Source organism: Periplaneta americana, chromosome 7 (assembly GCF_040183065.1).
Source record: "Periplaneta americana isolate PAMFEO1 chromosome 7, P.americana_PAMFEO1_priV1, whole genome shotgun sequence".
NCBI classification, from domain to species: domain Eukaryota; kingdom Metazoa; phylum Arthropoda; class Insecta; order Blattodea; family Blattidae; genus Periplaneta; species Periplaneta americana.
The window spans coordinates 32,790,383-32,807,917 of record NC_091123.1 but is presented as its reverse complement, the minus strand read 5'-3'; the positions used below and the strand labels follow the sequence as shown (position 1 = coordinate 32,807,917).

Here is a 17,535-nt window from a genome sequence, read left to right as displayed (position 1 = left end):
TTAATTAAAACGTGTCTTAGTGAAACTTACAGCAGAGTCCGTATATGCCAGTTTCTATCTGATGCTTTTCCAATTCACTGCGGGCTAAAGCAGGGAGATGCACTATCACCTTTACTTTTTAACTTCGCTCTAAAATATGCCATTAGGAAAGTTCAGGATAACACAGAGGGTTTGGAATTGAACGGGGTTACATCAGCTTTTTGTTATGCGGATGACGTGAATATGCTAGGAGAAAATCCACAAACGATTAGGGAAAACGCGGAAATTCTACTTGAAGCACGTAAAGAGATAGGGTTGGAAGTAAATCCCGAAAAGATTAAGTATATGATTATGTCTCGTAATCAGAATATTGTACGAAATGGAACTATAAAAGTTGGAGATTTATACTTCGAAGAGGTGGAAAAATTCAAATATCTTGGAGCAACAGTAACAAATATAAATGACACTCGGGAGGAAATTAAACGCAGAATAAATATGGGAAATGCCTATTATTATTCGGTTGAGAAGCTTTTGTCATCTAGTCTGCTGTCAAAAAATCTGAAAGTTAGAATTTATAAAACAGTTATATTACCGGTTGTTCTGTATGGCTGTGAAACTTGGACTCTCACTTTGAGAGAGGAACATAGGTTAAGAGTGTTTGAGAATAAGGTGCTTAGGAAAATATTTGGGGCTAAAAGGGATGACGTTACAGGAGAATGGAGAAAGTTACACAACACAGAGCTGCATGCATTGTATTCTTCACCTGACATAATTAGGAACATTAAATCCAGACGTTTGCGATGGGCAGGGCATGTAGCACGTATGGACGAATCTCGAAATGCATATAGAGTGTTAGTTGGGAGGCCAGAGGGGAAAAGACTTTTGGGGAGGCCGAGACGTAGATGGGAAGATAATATTAAAATGGATTTGAGGTAGGTGGGATATGATGATAGAGTCTGGATTAATCTTGCTCAGGATAGGGACCAATGGCGGGCTTATGTGAGGGCGGCAATGAACCTCCGGGTTCCTTAAAAGCCAGTAAGTAAGTAAGTAAGTAAGTAAGTAAGTAAGTAAGTAAGTAAGTAAGTAAGTAAGTAAGTAAGTAAGTAAGTAAGTAAGTATCTTATTTCAAATTTGCTCCAGTAATGTTTTGTGACGTAGAATGACATTTTCAGAGTACAAATATTGTTTTTTTTTTTCTGAACATAAAAGGAGTATTTCTTTTGATGAAATGAAAAAATGTTGATTGTTATTTGTTATAATGAGGCTGGAATCATAATTGTATACTTTGTATGTTATTTTTATACATATGTGTGGGTAAATTATTTTAGTTTGGGTGTTACGAAGTTTATAATTACAAATTATTGTTTTTTTATATTATTCGCTTATTATTTTTTTGTTTTAAGGCCGTGGACTATTGAAGCACAAGTCTGGTTATCACCCAGCTGTACATGTTTGTCGTTCTAGTTCATTCACATTGAGAGCTTTGCTACTACTTTTCATTCGGTAGAAATATAGTCCAAACTCACACAACTTAATAGTTTCGGTACCAACTTCCTAGCTGTGATTATGATAATAAATGATTGACAGAATTTTAGTTTTGTCCTTCAAATGTAACATTGTAAAATTTCTTTGCAGAACAAAAAATGACATTTGTTGGGATCAAATTTCTGCACATTTAAAGGACAAAAGTAGAATTATTTAAATAATTTATTATTACACTATCTACCAAAAAGTAATTGGGCACTGTTTTTACCCTTTTAGAGCTTCGTGGTACCATCTCTTGTTGCTATAACAGTAGCCACCCTGTCAGGCATGCTCTCCACTAGTTTGCAACATGAGATTCAATTGGATAGTGGAAGTTGGCCCCATGTTTCGGCGGCTACTATGCAGTGGTATGCAGGCAATAATGTTCACCGGTTGGACTGGCCTGCACGGAGTCCTGATCTCAATCCCATTGAGCACCTTTGGGACGAATTGGACCGGCGATTGAGGTCTCGGGAGATGCGGCCAACTTCTACTGTCCAACTGAGTGCCATGTTGCAAGAGCAATGGTGACGCATTCCAGTGGATATCCTACACAAACTAGTGGAGAGCATGCCTGACAGGGTGGCTGCTGTTATAGGAACAAGAGGTGGTACCACGAGGTTCTAAGGGGGCAAAAACAGTGCCCAATTACTTTTTGGTAGATAGTGTATAATACACTGCTCTCTTAAATTGACTGAGCACATTGGGAATTATATCAATAGCTTTCCCAAAACATGCTATGAAATGTTTAATATAAAACAATTTTTATCTCGAAAATGAAGCAAAAGCGAGCAAAATTATATTAGACTTTTTTGTTTGAAATACCTCAAAGAATAACCCCTGAAATTAATGACATTACATACGGTTCATTCAGTATACAGGAACAGTTGGTCCCACTGCAATCTTTTTCAAAAAGAAAAGTAACTTGAGGAAGAAGATAATTTCCGCATGTGTGTTTCTGCAGTGCATGGACAGCCTAGAACGCAACAGAGCACTCTGAATCTTGAGATTGATTGTGACGTGTATTGGCAAACATGTCTACACAGCGTAGCGTTGCTCCATTAGTACAGTGCCGCTAAGTACAAGGCAATTGATTTCCTAATGACGTCATATTGCAACGGATGGGTACGTGAAGACATTATGTCTGTCAATTTTGGAAGTCAGTTCGCAGATTTGAGCTCTAAACAAGACGGGTAGATAAGAACAATGTTCAGGTAGATCGATAGAGTGAGTCAGATTATTTTAGCAAATTTAATAACTTGGAACAAGGACGCACAAAGTTTTGATAGAAGTTGTGGAATGCAGTGACCCAGTATCGTTGGTTTTTGAATACATTTTGATAAAATAAACTATATACAACATGAGTAAAAAATTGGCGGACATACGCTTCATCAAGAGAATGATCGCAAAAAATTGCGAAAATTTTCACTTTACACAAGTTTACAAAATTATGGATTAAAAATGATGATTTGCAACACTTTAAATATTGTTTACGGAGTATGAAGGGAAATATTGACTGTTACAAAGGGGACACATATTTCTTTATTATAAATTTTTTATGGCGCGTCCTCAGGTTGCGGATCGAGGAGACGGCCTCTAGATATGGAAGGTAGCTGTGAATATATTGAATAAGCAGTCGCGGACAGCCGATGAGGGGTGGTCCTCCAGCTTGGGGGTTGGGCGAAGGGCTAACAACCTATAACCGTAAAAAAACAGCTTGCTACGAATCCTTCAAATAAGCCTCGGAATGGGACTGATTCTCTGGCACGAAATCTGAACGTTAGAATTTATAAAACTGTTGTATTACCGGTTGTTCTGTATGGTTGTGAAACTTGGACTCTCGCTTTGAGAGAGGAACAGAGATTAAGGGTGTTTGAGAATAAGGTGCTTAGGAAAATATTTGGGGCTAAGAGGGATGAAGTTACAGGAGAATGGAGAAAGTTACACAACACAGAACTGCACGCATTGTATTCTTCACCTGACATAATTAGGAACATTAAATACAGACGTTTGAGATGGGCAGAGCATGTAGCACGTATGAGCGAATCCAGAAATGCATATAGAGTGTTAGTTGGGAGGCCGGAGGGAAAAGATCTTTAGGGAGGCCGAGAGGTAGATGGGAAGATAATATTAAAATGGATTTGAGGGAGGTGGGATATGATGATAGAGAATAGATTAATCTTGCTCAGGATAGGGACCAATGGCGGGCTTATGTGAGGACGGCAATGAACCTCCGGGTTCCTTAAAAACCAGTAAGTAAATAAGTAAGTATAAATATTCTACAAAAGCAATATTTGAAGAAATCATATTCTAGAGCAGTCTTTCTGACACTCGGCTTTTGAAAGTAGTCAATGTCTGACAGGCCTTTACAACATGTACACTAAAATATACTATTTACAGTATCGTAGAAAATGAAGACATACGTTGATCAAACATTATTTACAGTATTGTACACAGTTTACAAAATAAGTGGGCTATAGTATTATGAAATAAAATACGTTGCATTACACACACACACTCGTTCATTTAAAAACTCCAGTAATACTTAACAAAATCCCGAAAAGACAAAGTATATGATTATGTCTCGTGACGAGAATATTGTACGAAATGGAAATATAAAAATTGGAAATTTATCTTTTGAAGAGATGGAGAAGTTCAAATATCTTGGAGCAACAGTAACACATATAAATGACACCCGGGAGGAAATTAAACACAGAATAAATATGGGAAATGCCTGTTATTATTCGGTTGAGAAGCTTTTAGCATCCAGTCTGCTGTCAAAAAATCTCAAAGTTAGAATTTATAAAACAGTTACATTACAGGTTGTTCTTTATGGTTGTGAATCTTGGACTCTCACTTTGAGAGAGGAACATAGGTTAAGGGTGTTTGAGAATAAGGTGCTTAGGAAAATATTTGGGGCTAAGAGGGATGAAGTTACAGGAGAATGGAGAAAGTTACACAACACAGAACTACACGCATTGTATTCTTCACCTGAGATAATTAGGAACATTAAATACAGACGTTTGAGATGTAGCACGTAGGATGTAGCACGTATGGGCGAATCTAGAAATGCATATAGAATATTAGTTGGGAGGCCGGAGGGAAAAAGACCTTTGGGGAGGTCGAGACATAGATGGGAAGATAATATTAAAATGGATTCGAGGTAGGTGGAATATGATGATAGAGAATGGATTAATCTTGCTCAGGATAGGGACCAATGGCGGGCTTATGTGAGGGCGGCAATGAACCTCCGGGTTCCTTAAAAGCCAGTAAGTAAGTAATACTTAACCTTGTAGACTCTTGGAACAAGTCCACACCTGTGGAGTAACAGTTAGCGCGTCTGGCCGCGAAACCAGGTGGCCCAGGTTTGATTCCTGGTCGGGGCAAGTTACCTGGTTGAGGTTTTTTCTGGGATTTTCCCTCAACCCAATATGAGCAAGTGCTGGGTAACTTTCGGTGTTGGACCCCAGACTCATTTCACCGGTATTATCACCTTCATCTCATTCAGACGCTAAATAACCTAAGATGTTGAAAAACATTTTTTTTTTCTGAGAAAAGTATTCATTTGTTACTAATATAGTATTAGAGTTTTTTGTTGTACTCTAACCAAATAATAACCCGTTAAAATCTGTACAGTTATATTACTTCTATCCTGTGTCTGGAAAAGGTGTAGTTAATACTGAGCTTAGATATTAGTGCAGCGTTTTTTTACAAACTATTTGAACACTAGTTTTTTTTTATTTTAGTAGGTTATTTTACGACGCTTTATCAACATCTTTGGTTATTTAGCTTCTGAATGAGATGAAGGTGATAATGCCGGTGAAATGAGTCCGGGGTCCAGCACCGAAAGTTGCCCAGCATTTGCTCATATTGGGTTGAGGGAAAACCCCGGAAAAAACCTCAACCAGGTAACTTGCCCCGACCGGGAATCGAACCCGGGCCACCTGGTTTCGCGGCCAGACGCGCTAACCGTTACTCCACAGGTGTGGACTGAACACTAGTTACTCCAACGTATTCTCTGTACAGTAACAGAAGCGTAGTGTTTCTTCCCCTAGCAGACATAGCCCCACGCATTGGTAAATTTGTTTAAACGTTGCTCTGGCATGCTACCAATACTAATTCAAATGCCAATGGATGGGAGACATATGTACAGTTATAAATCTGCCTGGGAGATGTTGCTGTGTATCTGCTCATAAATTATTTACAACTATTGAATATATGCGCACTCCAAGACATTTGGAAGATGATGTCGCCAGCAGGAAGTGCCGACACACTTCTAGCCGAATGGTCTGCAGAAAGGAATTATATAATGCCAGCAAACAAGAGGGGACAGTAATTTATAATCACAGTTCCTGCAGTTTTGTTTCCTAATTTTATGAAACTTCTGCAGCCTTTGCAATATTCAGTTACTCTCTCCATAGTTCAGGGACAGTGTCCTGCTTTACCATGTTGTGTTCTGTTACTGGTGTTGAACTGAGTTCAACTGTATTCTGACTTAGTATTCTTACATTATTGCTTCATCGACATTATGACTATGTTCTGGTTTAAGTCATTATACTGTATTTTTATCGATATTTTAACTGTGTTTTGTTTTATCAAGACACTCTGTCTTTTTATCGATATATCTAATGACTAGATACATTGCTCCGCCGATTTAGTAGAAAGAAAGTAGCAAAACAGTACAACGTGGTCTGTTGTTGTGACGAGAATTCAAGCCTCCGCTTACCGATAAGGCATCATGTCTCAAACACGTTCATGTCTGAGTATTTCTGACAAAGTAAATATTATTCAACGCCTTGAAAACGGCGCAAGTATTAAGGATACTGCTGGAAAGTCTAAGGTAATATTTATTTATTATTTTATTTATTTTCTGATTTATTTATTTATTTATTTATTTATTTATTTATTTATCTATCTATGTAACAATTTATCTATTCATATGTTAGTAATTTATTCATCTATTCATGTATCTGCGTATTTATTTATTTATTCATTCATTTATTAGTTCATTTATTTACCTATTTATCAGTTTATCTATTTATCTGTCTTTATATTTATTTATTTAAATATTTTTCTTTTTATCTATTCATCCATTAATCTGTTTATTTATTTATTTATATATTTATTTATTTATTTATGTATTTACCTATTTATTTGTTAGTCTATCTATCTGTTTATATATTTATCTAGGTGTTTATAAATTTTCCTATTTACAGTAGAACTCCAATTATCCGGACCCCAATCATCCAGATCCCCAATTATCCGGATCGACTTAGCGCAAAATACAAAACTTAATACTGTACAGTAAATCATGAGAAGAACGGCGAGAGCGCAGGTCGTCGACCTTCACGTGCGCTATTCGAGATGTTCCAAGTAAAATAGAGAGGCCTATAGTTACTGTACAGAATTATGTACTTTACTAAAATAAATTTGTATACAACACTGTTTCTTAATTTTTTAGTTTTTATTTACTTTAACGTACAATTTTAATAGTACGGTACATAGTCTACATACGTATGTTTGCTTAGTTTTTATCATTAAAAATTGGGTTTTTTACTTTGTCAGACATCGTTTTTTCTTAATTATTCCTGAGCTCTATCCAATTATCCGGATCGGCCTGATGCTCAATTAGTTCGGATAATTGGAATCCTACTTATCTATTTTTCTATTTATCTATTTATTTATTTACAATATAATACGTCGTCTATATTAACGTTGTATCAGATCCACTTTATATAATGAATTAACAACTCTTAAATACCCAATCCCGCATGATCGATTTTTTATTGTCCATAATATTCCTTAACTTTGATGCTCTATCTAAACATGGCTCTTGCCGATTGTAGAGGACTTGCTCTGTGTGTTATATCTAATTTTGATGGCACTATAATGAGTGCTCAAAAATGTTACATTTCTTGGTTTGTATGTTGATGAATTTATTGGACTGAAATTAGTAAATAGATCCTGTAGCCAGAAAATAATTAACATAATCTTGAGAATTATATAATTTCTATATTTCATACCATGAGCGCGAAAAATCGTTGCTTTAGTGTGATTTTACACTCAGATATTTGAAGACGTTTTCACTGCAATTAATTTCTCTTCTTCACGTCGAGAATCTTGATTGGTTTTCGTTGCATTCATTAGTCACTCCGTGCATATGATTTCATTAAAATTCGCAATGAACCTTGAAATAAAAGTATCAGGTAAGGAACAATAGGAGAAAGGTAAAGAAAAAAATGAGAAGAAATGAAATGTGGAGAATGAATACTTACTTACAAATGGCTTTAAGAAACCCAGAGGTTCATTGCCGCCATCATAGCCCGCCATCGGTCTCTATCCTGAGAAAGATTAATCTAGTCTCTAGCATCATATCCCTCCTTCCTCAAATCCGTTTTAATTGTATCCTCCCATCTACGTCTCGGCCTCCATAAAGGGAGGCGATTATCTTACAACTAACTAACGATGAAACGCAAAATATCACGATTTCTTTTTTGAAATTAGTACGAAATTCTGTGGTCTCTAATCAATGATGTAAGTTAAATGTCGCAACTGATAAAGCGTAAAGTAACCAATTAAAAAAAGTTACTCCTCGACTGCAACACGGAGCAAGTAGCTCGAACAACTAAGGCACAGTAGTTGAACGGAGCACGATCCACGTTGTCTTCTAATGTACACAGTAGTTGGACTCTAGAGTACAGTTAACCTGAAATCACTCGCTTCTCTCCCATCAGGCAACAAGTTTCGCTCCCTGGTGATTAGTCTACAAAAGCTACAAACCATTATATTATTTGTATCGATCTCGGGAAACGTTCTGTGAAGGATTTTTCATGCTGAGGAAAGAGAATTTTCAAATCATTTTCGAACCACAGCTTACCGTTGTATTAATCTTTTCGGACATAGCGTTGAGCTATCGTGAGATCCAACGAGCGGTGGATTTCCCAGCCGCCCGAACACAAGGTCCCGAATGTTGTGGGAAGGTGTGGCGGGGAATACCGCCAGCAATCCACAGCCCATTTCGGTAAAGTTCGGATGTATTGGTCGTGTGTTATGTTCTTGTGACATTAGGTATGATCGAGTGTTAGTGTTCGAAAATGAAATGGCTTTCACTGTAGCACAGAGAATTTTCATTGTGGTGCATTTATTTAAAAAGAAAGGTTGCAAGAAACTGAAGCGACGTTTTACACAAGGGCATCCAGAAACACGAGTTCCTTTACAATAGTACGCCTATAAACTTCTTAATAAGTGGCGATCTTACGGTATCTGTGTGTACTAAAAAAAAAAGGATTGTTGTGAATAAAAAAATTACGGACAAAAGGTTAATGCCATTCGAGTGCAGTTCTTTATCTCAAGCTGTGAGAAATGTGTGGAAGTGAAGGACGGCCATTTTGAGCAATAAATTTAAATTTGGTACATAGCCTAATATAATGATTCATTGATTTATTATTTATTTCGTGTATTCCTTTATTATTAATTAATTTATTATCCATTGCTTTACTTATTTACCAGTTTAATAGAATATCGAGTATATTATTTTGGACGAGCAGTGACAAAACCGGATGGTTGACGGTAGATTCCACTTTCTGTTGGATCGCCCTGTATAATAATAATAATAATAATAATAATAATAATAATAATAATAATAGATAATAATAACAATAATAATAAAAATAATAATCGTAATAATATTGTGACAGCGACGTGAGATTCGAACTCACGACCAGCGTCCCGCAAGAGAGCAGGTCGCGCGTGAGTCGACACGGGCTCCACGGAGAGAAGAGAGGGGAACGGGCGACGCGGCGAGGGGAGGTTGCGCGCGCATCTTCTGCTTGCCTAGAGAGGCCGAGAAGTCCGTCGAAGTGGAAAAAAACTCGAACTTTCCAGGCTACGTCGCTGTGGTTATAAAAGAAGAAACGCGAGTGAACTCGGACAGTGATTCATTCAGCCCGTCAGTAAGGCAGTGTTGTTAAAGTAAGTCAGTCAGTCAGTAAGCCAGTCTTGTGTAGCAGTGAAGCCAGCTTCGAGACCAGAGCGCGACTTGAGTTGTGTCCGTAACTGTGGAGCCTGAAGCCCGGAGTTCGAGTGCAGTGGACCGCAGTTAGGGGACCCGAGTTCGAAGTTCAGCGGATCTTCTCTGAAGGTCTGTGGTTCGAGATTCTGTGAACGCGAGTGACTGAGCTAGAAGAACTAGCCAAGACAAACGAGCTGTGAACTGAGAACTGACCGTTGTGTTGTAAATAGTGCTTTGTAAATATTAGTTAAGATTAACAGTTCATTATTGTTCGTAATAGTCCAAGTATTTACTTGTCATTGTCGTCCATGGAGTGCACTAACGAATACTGTGTTACTGTGTAGAAAGTGAAGAGTTATTGTTGAGATAATAAAATTACATTGTTGTTCAGTTTAAAATTTACAATATAGTATTACTTTTTGATTAATTATAGAATTTAATTGGAAGGTATTACCACAGTCTAGTATTATATGCAGTCACGAAGCTCAATACGTAGTAAATATGTATCCATAGATGGTTGCTAACCACTAGGATCGCTAATATCGCCTCATTACAGATAATGCGAAATAGTACTGACACAGTCTATTGTTCCTAGCACCCTCACAACTAAAGCTTGTGACTGTATATACTAGACTGTGGTATTACCATATTTTCCAACATTTCAGAAATTCCTCTCCGATTTTTTTTCTTCTTTTTTTTCTTTTTTAATTCTGAAGCTTTTTATTTTTACCACTACCACTACAACTAACGCCTCTGTCGCCGTGACCGATATCACCATGATTATCATCATTATAACACCATCGCCATGCTCACTACCTCCGTAGCGGTGAAAATGTCAAACTGTGAAACGAACGGGTCCGGGTTCAAATCCTGGTTAGAACAAGAAGTAACCTGGCTGATATTTTTCTGGGGTTTTCCCTCAACCCATTAAGAGCAAATTCTGAGTAACTTTCAGCGCTGAACCTCGAACTCATTTCGCTGGCTTATTACCTTTACTTCATTAATAATAATAATAATAATAATAATAATAATAATAATAATAATAATAATAATAATCATCATCATCATCATCCGTGGCGCTACAGTCCGTGAAGGGCCTAGACCGACCAGCCGGCTGCTGGCCTCACGTCCACATGCCGAAGCAGAGGTGGACGATCATCCAACCAGAATGGAAGTATCGTGTGGTTAGCACGATGATCCCCCCAGCCGTTCTAGCTGGTATTCGCAACCGGATTTCGCTACCTATCGTAGCTCCCCAAGTGCACCACGATGCTGGGTGGGCACCGGTCCCATACACTGGCCGAAATTTCATGAGAAAATTTCTTCCCCCATGAGGACTCGGACCAGCGCGCATTCCGTAACGCGAGTCCTAGGCTGGATGCCTTAGACCGCGACGCCACGGCGTGGGACCTAGTTAACCATAGCAATTGATAAAGATCACCGACGTATCTCAATCGGCTGAGGCGCTTGCCTGCCGGCCAAGAGTTACGCTCAGGCGTGAGTTCGATTCCCTCTTGGGCTGGTTACCTGGTTTGGTTTTTCTTAGGTTTCCCGAACCGTAAGACGAATGTCAGGTAATCTGTGGCGAATCCTCGGCCTCATCTCGACAAATACCACCTCTCTGTCATCAATCTCATTGATTCTAAATGATTTTCGTCGTTAAATAACCAAGTAAAAAAAGTTGATAAAGCGGTCGTAAAACAAACCAATAAGAAAACAACTATCGTAACCATTTCTTCAGCGCTCCTCAGGATTATTATTATTATTATTATTATTATTATTATTATTATTATTATTATTATTATTATTATTGTCTTGTTATTAATAAAACATCTATTTTTTTTTCGTTGTTGGTAACTCTATAGCATAAATTAGTGCTTTACGGTTGTGCTAACTGATGGAGATACCTATCACCAATGTGACACTGAAATTTGTGTTCAGGTTACTGCCCAGCGACAGTTCTGATATGTTGTACTTTATAGTTTTGAAGATTGGCTAATTAATATTAACCCGGCACACTCACAATCATACAAATTTCCAGACTCTAGACACCCAGACAATTTTTCTTCTTCAAGAAAAATTCACTGAGCCCGGGAATTGAACCCGGGACCTCCAGATCTGTAAACCAACATGCTGACGAACAAACCACGGAGATTAACATCTAATTGAAAATTGCTTTCATATTTTCCACATTTGCAAAAAGATACCATAGATTTCCTGGTGATTTTTAAAAATTCCTGAAGTTGTTACAAAGACCGCCGTTATTGTTACCACCACCACCACCACCACCACCACCACCACCACCCACCCCCACCATCTCACAACACTTTTAATCACAAACTGCGACGAGGCCGCGGTATTGTATTCAGTCTTCGTGTGACTGTTGCAGAGTAATCCTTAATATTCACAATCCGTAGAGTAGCCAGGAAGTAACATTCACAAGTGGAACTGTGCATATTTTTGTAAGCATAAAACAGAAATAAATCTGAGCATATCTGCAGAAAAATATTGTAAATGCGAGGCTGTTCCCTTATTCTACTTCCTGATCGATTTATAACTGACAGCCGTGACATGACAGCCAGTGGTGTCATGATTGACAGAAGAGATCGGAAAATCTCGAGTGAAGCTTCGTGTGTTCCGATCACATCGGAGTCAGACACGTAGAGAAATCAGGAATATTGACCTGTGATGAGAGCTTCTTCGGGCCCAGAATCCTGTCAAGTTTCCGAGCAAAAGTGTTCAGTTACGCACATAATATCTGATAGTCTATGTAGTGACAAGCAAAATGTGAAATTCCACATTCTAAACTATCCTGCTATCGGTGTGGATAGTTTATATTACTTACTGGCTTTTAAGGAACCCGGAGGTTCATTGCCGCCCTCACATAAGCCCGCCATTGGTCCCTATTCTGAGCAAGATTAGTCCATCCTCTATCATCACATCCCACCTCCCTCAAATCCATTTTAATATTATCTTCCCATCTACGTCTCGGCCTCCCTAAGGGTCTTTTTCCCTCCGGCCTCCCAACTAACACTCTATATGCATTTCTGGATTCGCCCATAAGTGCTACATGCCCTGCCCATCTCTAACGTCTAGATTTAATGTTCCTAATTATGTTAGGTGAAGAATACAATGCGTGCAGTTCTGTGTTGTGTAACTTTCTCCATTCTCCTGTAACTTCATCCCTCTTAGCCCCAAATATTTTCCTAAGCACCTTATTCTCAAATATCCTTAACCTATGTTCCTCTCTCAAAGTGAGAGTCCAAGTTTCACAACCATGCAGAACAACCGGTAATATAAATGTTTTATAAATTCTAACTTTCAGATTTTTTGACAGCAGACTAGATGATAAAAGCTTCTCAACCGAATAATAATAACAGGCATTTCCCATATTTATTCTGTGTTTAATTTCCTCCCGAGTATCGTTTATATTTGTTACTGTTGCTCCAAGATATTTGAACTTCTCCACCTCTTCAAAAGATAAATTTCCAATTTTTATATTTCCTTTTCGTACAATATTCTCTCACGAGACATAATCATATACTTTGTCTTTTCGGGATTTACTTCCAAACCTATCTCTTTACTTGCTTCCAGTAAAATTCCCGTGTTTTCCCTAATCGTTTGTGGATTTTCTCCTAACATATTCACATCATCCGCATAGACAAGCAGCTGATGTAACCCGTTCAATTCCAAACCCTCTCTGTTATCCTGGACTTTCCTAATGGCATACTCTAGAGCAAAGTTAGAAAGTAAAAGTGATAGTGCACCTCCTTGCTAGTTTATATTGTATTATATTAACTTGTATTCATTTTAAATTTACTAGCAATAAAATAAATGAATATGCAAAATATGGCCACCCCTGTTGGTATTGGTTCGAGACCCGAACGCAACAAATTGTGATATATTGCGGTAGTATGTTCACGACAGTTCATTTCATGAAGACCACGCCGAGCGCTTCCTCCTCTGCTCGTGTTTATCTAGTCACGCCAAGACAGACTGCATCCAATTTGAAACTGCAAACGCCTCAGTGCGTCTTGAGAACGTTTTTCTTTCTTAAAATTGAATTTTAAAATAAAAGGATTATGCGTGTTGCTTTTGTCGTGGACAGTTCTCATGCCAGCCACAGGGAAGATGAGCAATGTGATGCCACAAGATAATCTGGAGTCGCCCCTCCCATTTTCAAGGCGGTGGGTGGACTATCAAAGAATTACAGCATGACTTCTCACATGAAAGACTTATACTTTGTGAATACGTATAGTACAGTTCGTTTGAAAAAAATCGGAATTCAGTTGCATCTCTAGAAATATTGAGACCAAAAGTCAGCAAAGCTTCAAGAAATTCATTAGACGATAAGAAATATAGCTGTAGCCTTTATGTAGGCCTATATATAGGGGAGAGTCGGGTAATGTCGTACAGTGCGTTTCTTTCATCTACCACCATATGGTAGTACCTGAATGACATGGTTACGTTTCTCTATGCGACATCACAGAAACGTAACCATGTCAATCAGGTACTACCATCGTGTGGTAGATGAAAGACACTCACTGTCCGATATTACCCGATGTCCGATACTACCCGACTCTCCCCTATATATATATATATATATATATATATATATATATATATAAATGTTAAATGTTATATTTTATTTAACGACGCTTGCAACTGCAGAGGTTATATCAGCGTCGCCGGATATGCCGGAATTTTGTCCCGCAGGAGTTCTTTTACATGCCAGTAAATCTACTGACTTGAGCCTGTCGCATTTAAGCACACTTAAATGCCATCGACCTGGCCCGGGATCGAACCCGCAACCTTGGGCATAGAAGGCCAGCGCTATACCAACTCGCCAACCAGGTCGACTATATATATATATATATATATATATATATATACATATATATATATAGTCGACCAATTAAACTTGTTATTCAAATACAGTAAGCCTACTTATATTGTGATACAAGTGTGGTAAGTGCATTGTAACCGCAGGAGTTCTTTTACATGCCAGTAAATCTACTGAGTTGAGCCTGTCGCATTTAAGCACACTTAAATGCCATCGACCTGGCCCGGGATCGAACCCGCAACCTTGGGCATAGAAGGCCAGCGCTATACCAACTCGCCAACCAGGTCGACTATATATATATATATATATATATATATATATACATATATATATATATATAGTCGACCAATTAAACTTGTTATTCAAATACAGTAAGCCTACTTATATTGTGATACAAGTGTGGTAAGTGCATTGTAACCGAATCGAGCAAAAGTTACAAAAGACGAAACGAAGTCGAGTCTCTCTTCCATTTCTAAGATCTTGTTATGCACGTAGCACAAGTTTATTGCGTATTAGCCTACTATGTACGATGATGTTTTTAGCATTGCAAATAGTGTATACATTTTACAACACTTTTTGCATTGAAAATACAGAGTGATAGTATATTACGTTACAAAATCGAGGAAAAGTTTGAAAAACGATCAGAGCGAGTTTTTCAATTTCCGAGATTGTATACAATACAAACGTGTATTGTTGTATTGTACAACATCTTTTGCGCGATCATATTTTTAAAATTACAAATACAATAATTTTGCATTGAAAATTTGGAGCAATATTATTCCAAAGCCTTCGCAAAAACTGCACTCTAATGGTAACTAAGTAACGATAAGTGCACTGTAATGGGTCTATTTCAGTATAGTTTTATGTTATGAAGAAAAATGTTTCCCTAACAACAAGTTTCTGTATGGGAATTCTAACTTTCAAGGCCTAAAACAATAGCTGTATGTACAGCAAAAAACACGATCGTGCAAAAAGTTGTTTTTCAAAGGCTTGACGTATTGTTTCATGTAGGTCAATAGGCAGTGCCGAATTTTTTATATTAGCGATAAACGCGAAATATGGCGGGAACATTCACCAAGAAGTATATGCTGGTTTTATCATAGTTTGTAACTGATTTATGACAGTAAATTGGCTATTTCTGGGGGGGGGGGAACATTTCTGTGATAAAAACGAAAAATGGAAATGTTTATAAATTATTTTAAAGATATAGAGCATATGTTTTGAAGCTATTAGCTACAAAAGGAAAGGAAGACAAACTATTTGGGAATTCTATTATTTTCTTTAATGGCCTACAGGACCATACATGAAAGAGTTTTTGTGTAACAGAATTAAGTAATGATAAGGCTTATTTACAAATGATAGAATTATTATTATTATTATTATTATTATTATTATTATTATCATCATCATTATTATTATTATTATTATTATTATTAACAGCTTTTATTTCGCTATGAATGTTGCAAATATAATGTCGTGTATAAGATTATTGCTAATTAAGATTATGTAGGCTTCTGAGTATGACATTATGTTGCAAAGAAAAATATCACGAAATTACTGTCATATTTTTAACCATAAGTACAACATTTTATTAATTTTTCACGAAAATTTTGAAAAATGTTCACCAAAGAGACCTGCCCTTGACAATAGGTAATTAAGTAACCCCAAGAAAAGAGTCTGTTGATGTTCCGCATTTTTGGTCCGGTGCTGTGGATTGAATTCGGCGTAGCTCAGTGGTCAGAGCGCTTGGTACGTAGAACCAAGGACCCGGGTTCGATCCCAGGCACCGGAGCGAATTCTTCTCCTCAAATATTAATTTTCAATATTACAGATATTATTCTGTAGGACAAATTAATAAATCTATAATATTTGTAAGTAAGTTAAGCGAAACTAAAGCTTTTTGAAATAGAATGCCTTTAGCCGAGCGAAAAACTTTTCTTTTCTCTCTCTCAACTGCACATCGTATAATTATGTTAATGGTTAATTATACAATTGTTTGTTTTCTCCAGAATACAAAGAGGATAATTTTGCAATGCTGCAAAAATTAATGCAAATATTCTCATTGAAACCGGTGCTTTTCGGCTTACGAATATAGACAAAATTATTTTCGATTTGCCATCTATCCGCCTATACCACTATCCATCTCTTTCTATACAGCAATTCCTCCGAAACTATTAGGCAGATTTTCTTGACATTAATTATCTCAAGATTCAAGTCAGCCACGAACTTTGATAGTCGAAACGATTCACACATCTATATGGCGCCAATAAGTTGTTTGGAATTGTAACGAATAATATATGTCATTACAGAGCATTGGATTCATTTGAAAATTAATACCATGCAGTTAAGCGCTTTAGGATTAGGGGAGAGTCGGGTAGTATCGGACATCGGGTAATATCGGACAGTGCGTTTCTTTCATCTACCACACGATGATAGTACCTGATTGACATGGTTACGTTTCTGTGATGTCGCATAGAGAAACGTAGCCATGTCATTCAGGTACTACCATACCACTGTCCGATATTACCCGATGTCCGATACTACCCGACTCTCCCCTAAGACTATGTTAAATTAACTATGTCTGTCTTTATACTCCTCGCATTTATTAATCAACCCCATTTGTGTACGAAAAGTAATGAATTCATTATGTCAGATTCATTTGTTTCCTCTTTATGGTTATCTCGGCTGGATTCTAAAGTACTTTGTTATAAATGTAACATAATTTTAGTCATCCAAGACCTATTGTAATTAATGACGTCACCATAGTAACAAATATTGCGACCAGATTTGTCGAATGTTAAGCACATAAACGTTTCATGTTAAAAGAATTACGATACATAAAATGGTACCTATGCACAGTTAGTATATCGATCATCTCTGGTGTAGTGTGAGTTTTATGTCACTTATATTTATTAATTGGTTGGATGATCGTCCACCTCTGCTTCGGCATGTGGGCGTGAGACCAGCAGCCGGCTGGTCGGTCTTGGTCCTTCATTGGCTGTAGCGCCACGGATTTACTTTTTTATATTTATTCATTAGGTTATTGGATATATTAATCATATAAATCTCGGTATTCTTTTCGATTGCTGTGTAATATACGGTACAGGAATTCAAAATTAGCTTCAATCTGAATTCCACCTTTAATTAGTGACTGGATTAAACAAAGTGAGGCCTA

At 37.5% G+C, this 17,535-nt stretch overlaps 1 protein-coding gene across 2 annotated transcripts in view; it reads left to right on the top strand.

Annotated features, from left to right (window-relative positions):
• Nucleotides 1-17,535, top strand: part of nesd (nessun dorma) — a 213,833-nt gene that overhangs the window by 69,298 nt on the left and 127,000 nt on the right. The window contains exon 10 of one of the 2 annotated variants that reach the window (XM_069830569.1): nt 6,723-6,891. The exons of the other annotated variant lie outside the window; for it this stretch is intronic. Within the exon in view, the coding sequence (XP_069686670.1) occupies nt 6,723-6,801 (79 nt within the window). The 3' untranslated portion in view covers nt 6,802-6,891. Of the gene's footprint in view, nt 1-6,722; nt 6,892-17,535 lie in introns of those variants that run through there. 2 annotated transcript variants of the gene reach the window in all.